We start from the raw sequence: 17,597 nt of genomic DNA on the forward strand, positions 1-17,597 counted from the left end.
GACAGTACGGGATACGACCACACATCACTCAAACTGAACAGTACAGGACATGACCACACACCACTCAAACTGGACAGTACGGGATACGACCACACATCACTCAAACTGAACAGTACAGGACACGACCGCACACCACTCAAACTGAACAGTACGGGATACGACCACACACACCACTCAAACTGGACAGTACAGGACATGACCACACACCACTCAAACTGAACAGTACAGGACACGACCGCACACCACTCAAACTGAACAGTACGGGATACGACCACACACCACTCAAACTGGACAGTACAGGACATGACCACACACCACTCAAACTGAACAGTACGGGATACGACCACACATCACTCAAACTGAACAGTACAGGACACGACCGCACACCACTCAAACTGGACAGTACGGGATACGACCACACATCACTCAAACTGAACAGTACAGGACATGACCACACACCACTCAAACTGGACAGTACGGGATACGACCACACATCACTCAAACTGAACAGTACAGGACACGACCGCACACCACTCAAACTGAACAGTACGGGATACGACCACACACACCACTCAAACTGGACAGTACAGGACATGACCACACACCACTCAAACTGAACAGTACAGGACACGACCGCACACCACTCAAACTGAACAGTACGGGATACGAACACACACACCACTCAAACTGGACAGTACAGGACATGACCACACACCACTCAAACTGAACAGTACGGGATACGACCACACATCACTCAAACTGAACAGTACAGGACATGACCACAGATCACTCAAACTGGACAGTACAGGACATGACCACACACCACTCAAACTGAACAGTACGGGATACGACCACACACCACTCAAACTGGACAGTACAGGACATGACCACACACCACTCAAACTGGACAGTCCAGGACACGACCACACACCACTCAAAGTGAACAGTACGTGATACGACCACACATCACTCAAACTGGACAGTACAGGACATGACCACACACCACTCAAACTGAACAGTACGGGATACGACCACACATCACTCAAACTGAACAGTATGGGATACGACCACACACCACTCAAACTGGACAGTACAGGACACGACCACACACCACTCAAACTGGACAGTCCAGGACACGACCACACACCCCTCAAACTGAAGAGTACGGGATATGACCACACACCACTCAAACTGAACAGTACAGGACACGACCACACACCACTTAAACTGAACAGTACAGGAAACAACCACACACCACTCAAACTGAACAGTACAGGACAGGACCACACACCACTCAAACTGAACAGTACAGGACACGACCACACACCACTCAAACTCAACAGTACAGGACACGACCACACACCACTCAAACTCAACAGTACAGGACATGACCACACGCCACTCAAACTGAACAGTACAGGACACGACCACACACCACTCAAACTGAACAGTACAGGACATGACCACACACCACTCAAACTGAACAGTACAGGACATGACCACACGCCACTCAAACTGAACAGTACAGGACACGACCACACGCCACTCAAACTGAACAGTACAGGACACGACCACACGCCACTCAAACTGAACAGTACAGGACATGACCACACGCCACTCAAACTGAACAGTACGGGATACGACCACACACCACTCAAACTGAACAGTACAGGACATGACCACATGCCACTCAAACTCGTGGAACAATCACGCTCCTCACAACCAACAAGTCCCGAGTTGCTCTGTCCATATTCGGTTGGTAAGGCCTAAGTCACATTTGCCACGGCGGCCGTGGGGTCTCCAAAATCTACGGCCATGAGCAATTATATGAGTATTTCCATGAGCAGTATTTCCAACGGTCACACATTGTAGCAGTCACATATGTTTTTATTTTTCGGGTAGCCGCACGGCGTATTTATAAATTGTGGAAACCGAAAACGTGGGGGTGCCGTACGGTCTTTGATTTGATGTCGCACGGTGACTTTAGGGCGTTCCTGCGGCGGCCATAGAATTTTCAAGGCAGACGCAAGGTGCCTGCAAGGCGACCCCAGGGGGACCGCTGGGGGACCCTAAGGCGAACGTGCGGCCAGACGGACGGTAACGACTGCGTTCTTTTTTTTTCTTTTTTTTAACCAGTTCTTTTGTTTCGGCTTGTTGAATTGCTACGGCGAATGTAGAAATGAAAAAAGTTATAACTCCGCGCTATAATTCCACCACGATCCTACGGCCTGTAAAATATAGCCATATGGCGTAGGGCCACCCTGAAGCCACCTCAGTTTATCTGCGGCCGCCGAACGTTTTTGTCAATTCAGAGGGCGTACGGCCGCCGTATCCTCGCCGTAGAGCAAATGTGACTTCGGCCTAAGTTGGAGCGAATGTTTATATCTCAAACATTTAAAAAAATCTTACGCGGGTTGGACATAGTCGGGGACTGCCTGTATGTATCTATATATTGTTACGTTTGAGGGGGTGGGGGGTATGCATTCAAAGGGTAATTAGGATGTTTAATTAGGTATGCCATGCTGTTCGAGTTTACCAGGATCTCGATGTAATAAGTAGCAATTCAGTGGTGATAAGTTGTCTAGTAAATGTTCATTTCTTCAAGGGGGAAATGATAATTGTCACGTAATTAGATCGGGACACGGGATAGGGTAAGTGTGTCTGCATAAACCCCTTTTAGTAGTCCCTGGAGGCTGGCCGTGACGTCACAGGACAGGGCTGCGGATGGCTCCGCCCCGTGATCACGATTGGCAGAAAGCGACGGCGGTGGGCCAATAAACGGCTCGATTGGAAGTGACGAGGACAGGAGGATAAAAAGGTTCTGTTCGGGGTCGAGAAGGAAGAGGAAGAAGATCGGGACAAAAAGATCGTGTTTTTTTTGGTGTGGAGGCTGTTGCGCGGGAAGCGTACTTCTTGTTGTGCTGATTCGATCGTGTTCTTCATCGTGTCTTGGAGCCTTGCTGAGCCTCGTGCTTCACCTTGGTTGGCTCTGGGGTTCTGCTGACTCGAAGTACGGGGTCGAACGGCGGGCGGACCTGCCTCCCTCTCCTGCTCGCAATTTGGCGCCAGAACTGGTTCCCTGGCGGCTGTGAGCGGACTTGGGCCAGGATCAGGAGGTCGACAGCACCACGGTTTCTCCTGCCCCCCCCCCCCCGACGAGAGCAAGGCCAGCTCGCCCGACGCTGATCCAGGGACAGTTGCGTCCACACCACGGTCCAGCCTGACCACCAGAAATAGCTACGTTGTGTGTGTGTGTGTGTGTGTGTGTGTGTGTGTGTGTGTGTGTGTGTGTGTGTGTGTGTGTGTGTGTGTGTGTGTGTGTGTGTGTGTGTGTGTGTGTACTTGGCGCCTTAGAGGGTTTGAGAGTTGTTTATTCATTGGAATTGTCTGTGTTTTTCCCCACGCCCGATCCCACACCATCCCGTCGAATTTCCCCGGATCCCTCTTCTTGCCGAGTCTTGTTATTTCTGGTTAATAATAAAAACAAATAAACATCATCAACTCAGTGAAAAGTGACTCGTGCCACCTTCCTCGTCCCATTTGCGGGAGAGCGATTAGAACCGCCATGTTTGGGTTATAAATAAATAAACCGCCTCCATCGTTTCGGCTCATTCTACGTTGGCGGGACTGTTCAAGTCCTGTGGACGTCACATTGGTGTCAGGGTGTTGGATGTTCGAACCCTTCTAAATTATATTTGGTATCGGGAGAATATACCAAGATTAAAATCTCGCCACGAATTGGAATATAAAATTACGACAGAAAAGCGCGCGAGCGCGGGAAAATTTTTGCGGGATTTTTCAAATTTAAATTAATTGGCGGCAAACGGGACTTCTGCACCATGGTGGATGTGCAGATGTTTGAGGAGGAAGGCCACGTGTCTGGTCGGGGGAAGAAGGGAGAGACGGAGGTAGGGTTGGAACCTCCCCCATTCCGAGCGTGGACCGTGCTTCATCGCCCGTAACGGAGCCGGCAGAGCCGGAAACCGGCACGATGATGATCTGGACAATGTTGGAACGTTTAATGAGTGCAATTACAGCGCAGGGGGCAAAAATGACGGCACAGGGGGAAGAAATGGCAAAAATGACGGCACAAATGGAAAATCAATTCGTGACACAGAGGGTAGACATGACGGCGCAGGGGGCAGAAATGACGGCACAATTGGAAAATCAATTCGTGACACAGAGGGCAAAAATGACGGCACAGGGGGCAGAGATGGCGGATCGATTGGGGGTAATGGGGGAACAGTTGGGTGCACGGATTGATTTAATGAGGGATGAATTGGGGGAAAAGATGGAGAAAATGAAAACAGATGCAGGAGTGTGTGGATGTTAAATTGGGAGAAATACAAAGTAAATTCGAGGATAGATTGGAGGAAACAAAGGTAGAAATTACATTGGAGGGGGAAAATATACGAAAAAAATTGGTAGATAAAATTGATGCAACGAACATTCGGGTTGATAAAGTGGATGAAAGCCTGGAACGTCATCGTGCCTGTGTGGATGCTCGTATGCAGCTGCAGGCTGAAGAGTGGGGAGAGCTGAGGAAGCAAGGGATGAATTTGGCGGAGGAGGTAAAAGGATTGGAGGCTCGTTTGGACGAACAAGATAAAATTATGAGCCAAGATGAAGTCTTGGATAAAGGCCTGGTAGAGCCGTCTTTTGTAATTAGAGTGTCCGGGTTGGTTGAGGAGCAGCTACAAACTCGCGACGGAGCCTTGGAGGAGGTTGTGCGGGCCCAGAAGATCCTGCGGGAAGAGGTGAATCGGTCCATTCAACGTTTGGAACAGGAGGCAAAATTGACCCATGAGACCCTCACCACAAAACATCTTTGGCCACAGTGGGCTCCGAAATTGGATACGCAGCCACAAGGGTGTTTGATCCCTGGGCTGGATTCGGACAGGGGAGAAACTGAGAAGCGGGCCACCGTAAAAGTGATCCCCCTGGTAAATTTTGACGGGACAGGGAGCCTTGAAGCTTTTCTGACGCAATTTGAGTGTATTTCCCGACTAAACGGGTGGAATGAGCGGGAACGTACAGGGAATTTGGTGGCAACGTTGCGGGGACCAGCCGCAGACGTGTTAAACGTGATCGCGGAGGGGATGTTGACCAGCTCCCACATCTGCGAGGCGTTGAGCCGTCGGTTTGGGTTTGCAGCAAACTGTGATCCGGTGCGGGCCCAGCTCCAGCACCGCAGATTAAAGCCGGGCGAGACAGTGCAGGAGCTGGCACAGAACATTTACCAATCAGTCAGGATCGCGTATCGGGACCTTACAGTGGAGGCGTGGGACAGACTGGCACTCGAGAAATTTTTAGCTGCTCTTCCTGACCCTGAGGTCCGAGCGCTAGTGGAGTTACAGGATCCACCCACCGTTCACCGAGCGGCCGAGTGCGCGGCCAGTCTGGCCTCGTGGAGTCGGCTGGGTCGGGTTCCAGAGAGGCCATCGGTGATGATCCGACAGGCGGAGATCCAGGATCAGGGAGGGGGGCTGGGAGAAATTGGCATTACCCAAATGTTTCAGGAAATTTGCCAGAAACTGTCAAGTTTGATAAAGGGTAATCCGGTAGTTGGTGCGCCAAAGCGGCGGGGTCCAGCCCAGCCAATAGAGCAATTCGATTATGGCCGAGGGGGTCCGGAACCGGAAGAGACATTTCACCGATACTCACGGGGGCCTTTTATGGGGAGTTGTTTCCGGTGCGGGCGAAGAGGACACATGCAACGATATTGCCGGTACCCGGCGATGGAGGGACCCTCCAATTGACTTTTAGACTCGGAGAGGGTGAATCCTCCTGCTGAACTGCCAGGTCTATCCGAGATGCCCTTTCATAGGTCGGGTCCGGAGATCACTGTCGGGGGTTGGGGAGACGAGATTGGGCTGAGCATATACGACCATGCTCGGCTGCTGAGATTGTGGCGAAGTGCCCTCCTTTGGTGGAAAAAAAATGAATTGTGGGAAAATTGGCATGGGTTTGTAAGTTCTGCTGGGTTTTACAGTGACAATCGGGACAGTGGGTAATTGGTAACAAAGCGGGCACAAGTGGCTGTCCAATGGCTGGTGCGTGGATCGGGTGAGAAGTGCTGTGTGAGTTGTTTCAAGTTAAGAAGTGAAATGTATGGTGCACACGTTAATTTTTTATTGGACATGGTGTGGTAACAGGGAAGGTCATGGTCGGTGAAGTGTTAGAAATGCAGGTGTCACATGTAAGGCCGATGGGGTGGGGGAGTCATGTGGGTTTTGTGGGTGGGGATGATGTGCTTGTCCACAGGGATTGCTGAAGCTCACGGTGAGCGTGAATTGCGACCCCCTTCAAGGAGATTCACCCCTGGTGGCAAATGGTGACAGTGTCTGGAGGCAACTGGGAGAGTGTCTGGTTGGGCGACCAAGGCGGGTAGGACCTTGGCGACCCAGGAAGGCCAGAGGAGCCAGCGAGACCCCTTCCAGAGTGTTGTACGGGATTAGAGCTGATGGCTACCAGGGGGGAGGGAATCAAAGGGAGCGGGGCGGAGAAACGTCCGGGTTGGACTAAAGCTTACCTGTGGGCATGGTTGCACCTGAGATGCCCCCATCATCTTGTGGTAACCCACCCCACGGCCACGACGGGATTCAGCCTGCATGATTAAAATGAGGACCATGACCTAGAAATGTGATGATGACCATGGTGTGAGTGTTGTGAAGATGTATGAGTCCCACTCGATCCCGCACAACTTGACATGTGCAGCAAGGGCATGATGTCCGCATAGTTTTGGGGCAAGCAAATTTGAAAATTGGCTCCCCAGGTAACGCTGGGTCTATTAGCATCCACTGGGGGAGGTGGTCAAGTGTAAATATCCTGTGAATAGTGTCGTTAAGGCTTAGAGTAGGAATGTAAAGTATAAGTGTTGTGTTTTTGTGGAACCTTTTGTTTCCCCTCCCCAGATCACTGGAAGAGTGTTGGTCAAGAGCGATGATCCAGAAGATGGAGTGCAACTTCGCTCAGTGCTATCATGTGATAAAATAAAATTAAAAAAAAACTAATGATTGTTTAGGCGAGGATAAGGCCATAATGGGGTAGTACATTAAGCAGGATAGGTAAGTTAGCTGCGACTCGCTGCCCATTGCCCCTCCTACTTTATTTCGTTAGGTTAATTAGGTGTGAGTTAGTAAGTGTTAAGGCTGGTACGGTAGCGCCTGTGATATACCTTGCAGGAGCTGCGGTACCAGAGGAGGGGGCAGTGTTACGTTTGAGGGGGGGGGTATGCATTCAAAGGGTAATTAGCATGTTTAATTAGGTATGCCATGCTGTTCGAGTTTACCAGAATCTTGATGTAATAAGTAGCAATTCAGTGGTGATAAGTTGTCTCGTAAATGTTCATTTCTTCAAGGGGAAATGATAATTGTCACGTAATTAGATAGGGACACGGGATAGGGAAAGTGTGTCTGCGTAAACCCCTTTCAGTAGTCCCTGGAGGCTGGCCGTGACGTCACAGGACAGGGCTGCGGATGGCTCCGCCCCGTGATCACGATTGGCAGAAGGCGACGGCGGTGGGCCAATAAACGGCTCGATTGGAAGTGACGAGGACAGGAGGATAAAAAGGTTCTGTTCGGGGTCGAGAAGGAAGAGGAAGAAGATCGGGCCAAAAAGATCGTCGTTTTTTTGGTGTGGAGGCTGTTGCGCGGGAAGCATACTTGTTGTTGTGCTGATTCGATCGTGTTCTTCATCGTGTCTTGGAGCCTTGCTGAGCCTCGTGCCTCAACTTGGTTGGCTCTGGGGTTCTGCTGACTCGAAGTACGGGGTCGAACGGCGGGCGGACCTGCCTCCCTCTCCTGCTCGCAATTTTGCGCCAGAACTGGTTCCCTGGCGGCTGTGAGCGGACTTGGGCCAGGACCAGGAGGTCGACAGCACCACGGTTTCTCCTGCCCCCCCCCCCCCATGACGAGAGCAAGGCCAGCTCGTCCGATGCTGATCCAGGGACAGTTGCGTCCACACCACGGTCCAGCCTGACCACCAGAAATAGCTACGTTTTGTGTGTGTGTGTGTGTGTGTGTGTGTGTGTGTGTGTGTGTGTGTGTGTGTGTGTGTGTGTGTGTGTGTGTGTGTGTGTGTGTGTGTGCTTGGCGCCTTAGAGGGTTTGAGATCTCTATATTCATTGGAATTGTCTGTGTTTTTCCCCACGCCCGATCCCACACCATCCCGTCGAATCGCCCCGGATCCCTCTTCTTGCCAAGTCTTGTTATTTCTGGTTAATAATAAAAACAAATAAACATCATCAACTCAGTGAAAAGCGACTCGTGCCACCTTCCTCGTCCCGTTTGCGGTAGAGCGATTAGAACCGCCATGTTTGGGTTATAAATAAATAAACCGCCTCCATCGTTTCGGCTCATTCTACGTTGGCGGGACTGTTCAAGTCCTGTGGACGTCACAATATGTATGTATGTATGTATGTTGGTATCTATCTGTGTGAGAGTGAGAGTGAGAGTGAGAGATATCGATCGTCAGCTTGATCATTGTGCCCTTATAAAGATCCTCCTTCAGCGCGAGTCAATGCAGGCGACACACGAGCAGTTTGAACACTTTTGTACACATGCTTGTTGGTGCGAAGTTGGAACCCATGCTTCCGCCATAACCATTTGTCGAAAAAGTAAAAACATGGATTCTCAGGAAAAAATTTTCGTGCATTGCAATTGCGAGAGGGTTTATTTGCATGACATTATATTTTCATCCTGTTAATTAGAATGTACAAGGGTTGTTCATTATCCCCACGTTTTTAATTTTTTTTAAAAAGAACACTTTGGGGTGGGGGGGGGGTATTGTACGTCGTCTGTCTCTCCGTGGGTCAAACGATCTCCTAAACGGTTGTGCAGAAATTCAGCAAACTTGGTAGTTATGATTACCACATGGCACGAAGGTTTGAGAGCAGTATCATTTTTGACCTTGCGTCGGGGTCAAAAGGTCAAATACGAAAAACTGAAATTATTGACACATTTTAGAACATTTTTGTGAAACGTTATATACGCACTCAACATTGGAGAATGCATTTAATACATGACGATTTTTTTTTTGCATTTGACTCTCAGTTCACGCCCCAGGGTGTAGGGACTTGGGGGTCACAGGGCTGAAAACAGAAGATTTATTTTTTAACTCAAAATTTGATATTGGGTCATTCCTGATTGACCTTTTTGCCATCTTTCAACTTTGCTTAAAGGTCCCATGACACCCAAAAGTACTGAAATTTCATACATATATATGTCCTATAGGAGTTTTTCATCGTGATTTCAAATCTGACAATTTTTTCACAATACTCATTATGTAAAATTAAAAAAACAAACCTCTTCGGGAACACCCCTAAAAAATCAAAGGGGCGTCACCCACATGACGTCAACTACAGGATGACAAAGGCTGCACGTTCATTACTCGGGTTGGTGGTCTACGTGATTGTATTGGCTTCCTGTGTGTTTCCACATTTGATTGGTCGACTCAATCGCTTCGTTCATTTCTGCTTTAAAAAAAATGGAACATTTGTTTTTGAATAATGGATGACATGGACTTTGATTTGTCTGGTAACGACAGTGAGTGTGAGAGAAATGAAGGATTTTGGTCTGAATCACATGGAGAATTGTCGGATAACGTAGTCGCGGGAGGTGAAGTTCAGGCAGCTGGAAATGAAATACGGCCTTACCAGTTCGAGCCCGAAACAGGACAAGCAGAGGAAAATGGCGATGAAATTCCCGGCGTTCATGATGATCGGGAGGACATCGAAGGAAGACTTGGCAATAACAACTGGTTAGACTAAATCCTATTCGTAATTCAATAATGTAAATTCGACTTGCATACTGCTCGATATCAGAAATATTTTAGTGAGGTGACGTGACCAGCACAGCACAGCGGACATGTTTCACCACGGCGAATGAATCGCAAGGCCAGCGCATGTCATCGGCCATATCTCTCCGCGCATAAAACGAAGCAATCTCGCTGTCCGGATACGATGAAAACTTGTGTGCAGAACACACCTCGTGACACAATTGTCGAGAGTAGTCCGATAAATCTGACGTTCTGTTGCATTTTTATTTATTTTTTCCTACTGTCGTCATGTAGCACCAGTATAAAACAATGAAGAAAAGAGAATGATAAAAGAAAGCTGCAGCACGTCAGAGTTATCAGCCGAGTCGGACGGACGACGGATTTATCGGACTAGACTCTAGAGATCTCGAGTCAATCCACTCTGTGCGAGTTTCTGTATGTGACGTCAACGCTGCGATTCGCTGAAGTCAACTTTTTTTAAGGGGCGGGGCAGAGCAAGTTGTGAAAAGCACCAGAAATGTTCGAAATATTGGTCTAATTATCCCATTTTTGATTAAAAAAAAAACAAAACATGGGTGATTTCTTCACTAGGAAAGTCAAGTTAATATATAAATAACCAGAAAGTTTTGGGTGTCATGGGACCTTTAAGGTGGGAAGCGTGGGGATTTGCGATGGCACACCATCGACTTCTCTCGAGTTCAAAATGTGTCTGAACTTGATTATATGAGTTCAATAAATGCTGAGGTTTGAAATTTTTTTAAACATATCGGTATATTTGATGAATGATTTGATGTAGGCCCATACTCTTAACAGAGCTTTGGGGCATTCACAAGTCAAGAAACGTTTCGAGTCAAGAACAAATTCCAAACATATCTCCACTCCATCACTGGGTACTCGATTGAACGTGGCAGTGGAATGAAGAAATAGTCTTTGCTGCTGAAGACTAGTAACGATGTGTGTCGGTGAACAACTAGAACAATAGATGAAATCAACAAGGCGTTTATTGAGATTTGTTAACCGCCGTGGGAAGCAAGGATAACGTTTCAGGCATTAACCCTTCGTTGGAGAAGGTTGCAGTAATTTGTTCTGGGTGCCGAAGACAATGCGTTCTCATTAACAAAAGACACCGAGGGGTCTTTTAACCTCCATCAACAACCAGTACTGGCAGACGAATCCTCCGGCTTAATGTACTTCCGATGGATGGCGCATGCATTGATGCATGTGAAACACCAGGAAGGCAGTTTATGGCTGGGTCTCCATTCAAATCCAGACCAGACAGATCAAACGTAAGTGCGCTGACATCACTATTGCTCATTGTTTTCTGCCCATGTTAATGCTTTTAACAACAATTATAAGCTTACCCTTAGCAGTAGAATTGTTATGCACTTGCTATCACTCCCATTGTGCGTTTCATCAGCGTTTTCATTTCCAACGGTGCTATTTTCAAAGAAAAGGTCGCGGTTAATATTTTACGCTTTGATCTCGCTGTTGACACAATGAGGGATGGTGAATGATGGAAGCGATATTGACTGTGTGAGAGATGAAAGTTTAATATGGCAGGAGTGGCAGGATAATCTCGGGATACACTCGCTTCTGAGTTGTCTCACCTGGGTTCGACTCCCAATCCAGCTATAAACTGTCATCCTGATGTTTTGCAGGCAGGGTGATTCATCAATGTGTGCACCGCGTCCCTTGGATGGATGTTAAACTGCCGGTATCAGTTGGTGGATATGAAAGATATCACGGTGTCGTTTGTGACGAGTAGGCGCGCTATCACCGGCACCCTGGACAAATTACAAATTCCAGCTCTAACCTACAGGGGTGGCACTACAGCAGCGACACAGCTGCTCCACCAGCAAATTATGCGACCACAACCATGTGCTGTATAAGGAAGGAGAAGAATAATCTGTGCAAAAAGGGGAAATAGATGCCCTCTCTTTGGATGCACATGCCAATTTGAAATCCTTCATTATCTCTGAACTGTTGAGAATGTTGTTTTAGCAGCCTAAGGTATCTGTATCATAATTTACTTGCGATGATGATTGTTCAACAAATCCAAATCCACGTGCTCATAAAAGGTGGGGGGGAAAAAGGGGAGTTTGGGGGAAAAAGTTACAGAAACAGGAAAGATAAGAGGAGGTTTGGAGCAGGAGGAGGAAATTTGGATTTCAGAGTGAAAGGGGAGGGGGGGGTGACAAATTCCTAATTTTTCAAAAAAACCCAACCCTTTTGCCAACGTAATAAGTAAATGGGTTGAGCCTACTCACCTTTGTATTGTCCAGTGTGCGTTAATTTCCAATGTGGACAAGATTTGACTGCATAAGGAAGACGTTTCCTCTCCCTGCATTTTTAGAGATGTCTAGCCAGCTGTCCCGTCTCCTTGCATGTCACAGTATGACCACTGAACGCCCTCTGGTGTCCTTTAGAAAAGAGGAGGCCATTGTGTGCTGGGAATCTAAACGAATTCTCAGTCCCTGTCCTAATGTATGGTGGAACTGCTCCAGTGGCTTGACCACGACTCTGTGACGATGCAACCAGCACGCTGAATTGGTAGTTGAATGCGCTGGATGAAGAGTGTATTCTCTTGGCCTATACTATTCCTTGTGCACAGTTTCACTTCCAAAACTCAGTGAGCCATTGGTGATTCCTTTTATCTGTCAATTGGAGGAATCGCTCATCTTACACAAGGACTTATCTTACACCTGTCCTGAGCAAGCTGCTGTCAGCTCGTGTGCATGACATTTCACGACATCGTTTTTAAGCCCCATTTATCTTGCGACCATTGTTGGTTGGCCCGGCCCTTTGCAGTTTTGATGATTTTTGTTCCAAAACACATTATTGGAATAAGATCATCGAGATGCAATCTGCATATTAATTGCACAAAGTTGTGAGTGGAGAAAAATGAAATTGAAAAAAAATAATAAATGGGAGGGGGAGGAATTCAGAAAGGAAATTTGGAGGAGATGGAGTAAGGTGGGCGGAAGAGAAGCAGAAGGGATGAAAGGTGTGTGGTTGTGTCGGGGAGGAGAGGGATGGGGGACAGGTGTTAAAAATTGTTCCATTTTGTGTTTGTAACGTGTCGACAAGCTGGCAGGATGGCATAGAGATAGAGGTATGCACACTCGCCTTTTAGTCGTCTATCCTGGGTTTGAATCTCGGCCCAGCTATAAACTGTCATCCTGGTATTTCACAGGTGGGGTGATTCATCACCGTGTGCACCATCCCTCAGATGGACGTTAAACTGAGCGTCTTGTGTGTGGGCTTTAGTTGTTGGACATTAAAGATCCCATGGTATCCTTCATGAAGTGGAGGCAAGTTATCGCCAGCACCAAGAACAAGTTACAAATTCCTGCCCTACCTACTAATGGGGAGGACAATGGCAAACCACCTAGCATAACCCTTGCCAAGAAACTTATTCAGCAGTACAGACACTCTGTTAAGAGTACGGTACATCAGAATCAGAAATGTGTCGATGGCCCTTGTCGGAATACTGTGGAAGATCAAAAAGGCACACCAATCACATTCTGACATTCTTTAAATCGGATTTGAAATTTAATGTGGCGTTTAGAAATGGCACAAGAAATTATTGAGAGCAAATGTTTTTTTTTCTGTAAAACAATCTTATTTAAGAACAGTGACCATCCTGATCCTTTCTCTCTTGCCTTCCTTGACCCCCACATCCTCCTTCTTAACCCCAGGTTTGCTAGCGATGACGGCTGCTGCCATTTACACCAGCTACGGGCCTGACCGGTCTACCATCAAATTGGGAAATTACGGCTATTCATTCATCATCACCTGGTTGGCATTTGCTCTGACCTTCATCAATAGTATGGTGTACCTAGCGCTCAGGAAGCGATCATAGATTTTATGGTTTACCTGGCCCTCACCCTATCCTTGTACCCTTTAAACCCCACTATCTCTGTGACCCAAAAGCCCCACCTTGTTCTTGTTTTGACCTTGTTATAACCCCCTTTTTCCTGCATTTCCCTCTTTCTTGATTTTTTTTTTGTGAACTATCTTAGCCCATGGGCTCTAGGATACTATACGAGTATAAATTGGGTTAACTTTACATTAAGTCAGTAAGACGTGCATTCTTGGCTCGTTGGTTGGCGAATCCGGCACATTTTACTTCCATTCTGAACGAAGTTGTGATTCGTTCAGTCATTCACATTCTGATGCAACAGCCAAAGGTCTCTTAATAACCGACAGCTCATATCAGCTGGTTCACAAATCCCACAATGCCATCACTCCCCTAACACGCATGATGTAAGCGGAGCATGCGGAAAGTCATGACTTCACCTGGTGATGGAAACTGAGGAATGTCACGACCTTCGATGCTCATAAGAAGTGTCAAGACGTCCTCAATGTGTCGGCGACACCCGTGAGATGGCACATCACAATGATACCATATCGAGATCGATCGATGACGAAGGTTATTGGGTTTGAATTTTCCTTTTTCAATTTCAATAGATCATCAATCATGGGGAATTGGGGTGGGGGGAGTTGGGGGAGGAGGAAAAAGCCATAACGTCAAATTGCAACGTTGGGTTCCATGATGTTTGGCCTTCAAGGTGTGAATACAAATCTTCGTCCATTAACCGCTTTCAATGATCCATCCTTGGCAAACCACTTTTACTACCTGGATGGACAAAGGGGCTCGAGGAATTTATTTGAAATTTTCTTGGTTTGTAGCAATCTCACAAAGTTGTGGTGGTTGTGGCCTAGTTGTTGTGTTATTTTTACATGATGAGAAGTTCCGAGGTGGGGAAAATGATCGTTTCTGTTACTCCACACTCGTTGCCTTGAAGGATTGTTTTAATGAAGGATCGATTTAGTGAAGGATTATTTTATACAGCTTCGCTGTACCTGACATTTTGAAATGCCAATGGACGCGTGCAAACTGTATAAAATACTAGCAGCTGATGATGCGAATAATGTATATGGTAGTTTATGTTTTTCCTTTTACAATTTGTGTTTCATAATTCATGGTTTTCACAGCAAGCAGAGAGTTATTTATGGATTTTATTTACTTTTTTTAAAAATGGAAATGGGTAACATTTAAAAAAAAAATTCTCATCCTGATGTTATGTTTCCTTTCATGAATTGGGGTTTTTAACTTTCGCTTTCTCAACCTCATCAATACGGAGCAGATCCTAAAACTCTTACTTTAACGGCTCCAATTATTCCCACCTCTTTGTGGGTTGGCTGGGAAAGGTTTTTGGCCCAGGTGTTTCACGAACTGGTTGGTCAGGCCTTACGTTCGAGGTGAAGATGATTTTTGGCAGGAATTTGTAATTTGTTCAGGGTGCCGGCGACGACTCGTTTACTCTTCGTGAAAGACGCCGTGGGATCGTTGACATCCTCTGACCGACGACCTCGGTGCACGCAGTGTCCTCCGGCTTAACGTCCTACCAATGGACGGGGCACACGTTGATACCTCGCCCTGCCTACCGGGCTGAGATTCGAACCCAGGTGAGGCATCTCAAGGGTGTGTGTGCATGTCCTCAAGCTATCTAACCAGCCTTTCATGAGTTAATACTCCATGAAGGAATCTTTGGATCATAAATTCAAGCTATTGTTTGTTTTTCTTTTTTTAATATATGTCTTACCTTCTTCCTATAGCTTGTTAAATGTTTTCCCCACGTTTCTGTCCGAATGTGTTTTTTTTTTTTTTTTTCTGTCTGAATCAATAACTTTAGCTCCAGACGGTAAAACATTTGAACACATTTTCTTTTCATGAATCGATGTTTCCCGAATTTTTATTCATCTCTCGTACACAATTTATAGTTTCAGCGAGTTTTGTCGCAAATACTTAAATACTTTGACCTTTGAAAGGGGGGAAAAAATGCAAACTTTTGTATTCAATGTTGTAGCAATGAACTTTTTGAATCCAAATCTTAATTTGTTTGAATTGACTTGGTTAGTATTAAAAATCAAAATTTCTTTTTAACCTCGTCTTGTACTCGTTTCTGTGCCTTGAGTGAAACTTTGTGAAGTGTTTACACGTTTAACGTGCATTTGCATCCACAGTCAAAATGATGTTACTACTACTACTACTACTACTACTACTACTACTTCTTTAAGTGTCCCATTTATTCCCACCTTCTTTCACGGTCGGCATGGAACCTTTTTCAACCAAGTCTTTCACCAACTGGCTGGTTTAGCCTGACGTTTGACTGAAGGTGATTTGGGTAGGAATTTGCAACTTGTGCAGGGTGCTGGAAGTAACTCTCTTACTCTTAGAAAAAGGACATTACGTGATTCTTAATGTCCACGAATGACCAGTGCTGGCAGAAGGATCCTCCGGCTAAACCTCGTAACAATGGGCGGTACACACATTGATGCTTCGCTCTGAATGTAAAACACCAGGATGACACTTTACAGTTGGGCAAAGATTTGAACCCAGGGGCGTGTTGCGTCGACAAGTGGCTTGCTTACCTCTCATCAAGTAACGCACTTGATTCAAAGTGCTCAAGCAAGCACTTCAACGGAACGGAGTGCTCGGCACTGCTTAACAACATGGCAGCCTCCAATGTAAATAATGCTATCGTGGTATGTACTCAAACAAATGCTGTCCGGGCTGTCATTTGCCATTTTACTCGATCCTCTTGTGACAATAACTTCTCCAAACAAATTTATTGGGTAGGCAGTGGCTCGAGTATGAGGAAGAGTGAAAGAGAAAAACAAGAGTGAGGATTGCTTTGCAGTACACGTCCCCTACCAGTCCCAATGAATGTTCGGGAGTTAAAAATCAAATTGTGTTTAACGCATGCTTGCACCGACCGATACCACAACCAAAATTAAGGAGAAACCCTATAACCCACCATGCTCGTGTCTATTCGGCAACATAAAAGGAAAAGCTATTTTCATATACTGATATCTTTTGGAGACTAGACACCAAAAAAAAAACGAGGATAACTGGACATAAAAAGTAATTTGCTTTAACGCACGCTCGAGCCGATACCGGAACCATAATGAAGAAGAAGAACCTTTCTAACCATTTTCATTCATTTCTCGGCTTTGCCTATTTCATACTAAAAATAACCCGATGGACATGCATAAAGGAAAAACATGCGTATGGTATATGTGCATTTATTGTGGTTATTATACCTGGGATCATTCAAATTGCATTGGGCCATGGACTAACACCCAGGCCCAAGGCCCGAGACCTGTCAATGTGTGCTGCTTCATGCAATGGTGGCTCATGATTTTATTGGGGTGGAGTCAGACCAGCTGTCCAGCCAATGGATGTAAAGCAGTGTGGTGGAGTCAGGGTAACTGGACTCTGACACATGTATAGTATGTGGTATTTTGTAAGTTTAAAAAGGGTATAACTCTGTGAAAAATTGATGAAATGCCCTAAAACTCAAACTTTGTCTGTAACTTATCATAATAAAGCCATGGACCAAGTTTCAGTTGAATATGTTAAAGGGTTTGGGGGGAAAAAATCTGAAAAACCACAGGTGGGACAACCAATCAGATGATGAGCAAACCTATAGTCCCCTTTGGTGAAACTGGTAGTGGACTAATAAATGGGGAATCAGAAGGAGGAGCCCCCTGCCAAAATTATGTGGACTCTCCCAATGACAATTTGGGGAGAGGGTGGAGAGAAAGGGGGGTTTTGCATGTTTGTATATTTTAAAGAATCAGGATGAAAAATAAAAGTAACAATAAAAATATTACATGAACGTTTCATTATATCGTCCTCTGTGACAGCGAAATTGAAGATATAGCCGCGAATCATTTTGAATGTGACGATGATGGCCATTTTTGCGAACATGCGGAGGTGTTCCGTTCGCAAGCAGCTTGCTTACTGATCA

General features: G+C 46.3%; 1 protein-coding gene across 1 annotated transcript in view; it reads left to right on the forward strand.

Moving 5' to 3' along the window:
• LOC147011787 (peripheral myelin protein 22-like) overlaps nucleotides 1-15,727 on the forward strand; it is a 49,134-nt gene extending 33,407 nt beyond the window's left edge. Inside the window, exon 5 of the mRNA XM_085856432.1 lies at nucleotides 13,476-15,727. Within this exon, the coding sequence (XP_085712558.1) occupies nucleotides 13,476-13,639 (164 nt within the window). The 3' untranslated portion in view covers nucleotides 13,640-15,727. The remainder of the gene's footprint in view (nucleotides 1-13,475) is intronic.
• Nucleotides 15,728-17,597: the final 1,870 nt, after the last annotated feature.

This window comes from Eptatretus burgeri, chromosome 15 (genome assembly GCF_056783735.1).
Source record: "Eptatretus burgeri isolate ZD-2024b chromosome 15, Ebu_testis_v1, whole genome shotgun sequence".
NCBI classification, from domain to species: Eukaryota; Metazoa; Chordata; class Myxini; order Myxiniformes; family Myxinidae; genus Eptatretus; species Eptatretus burgeri.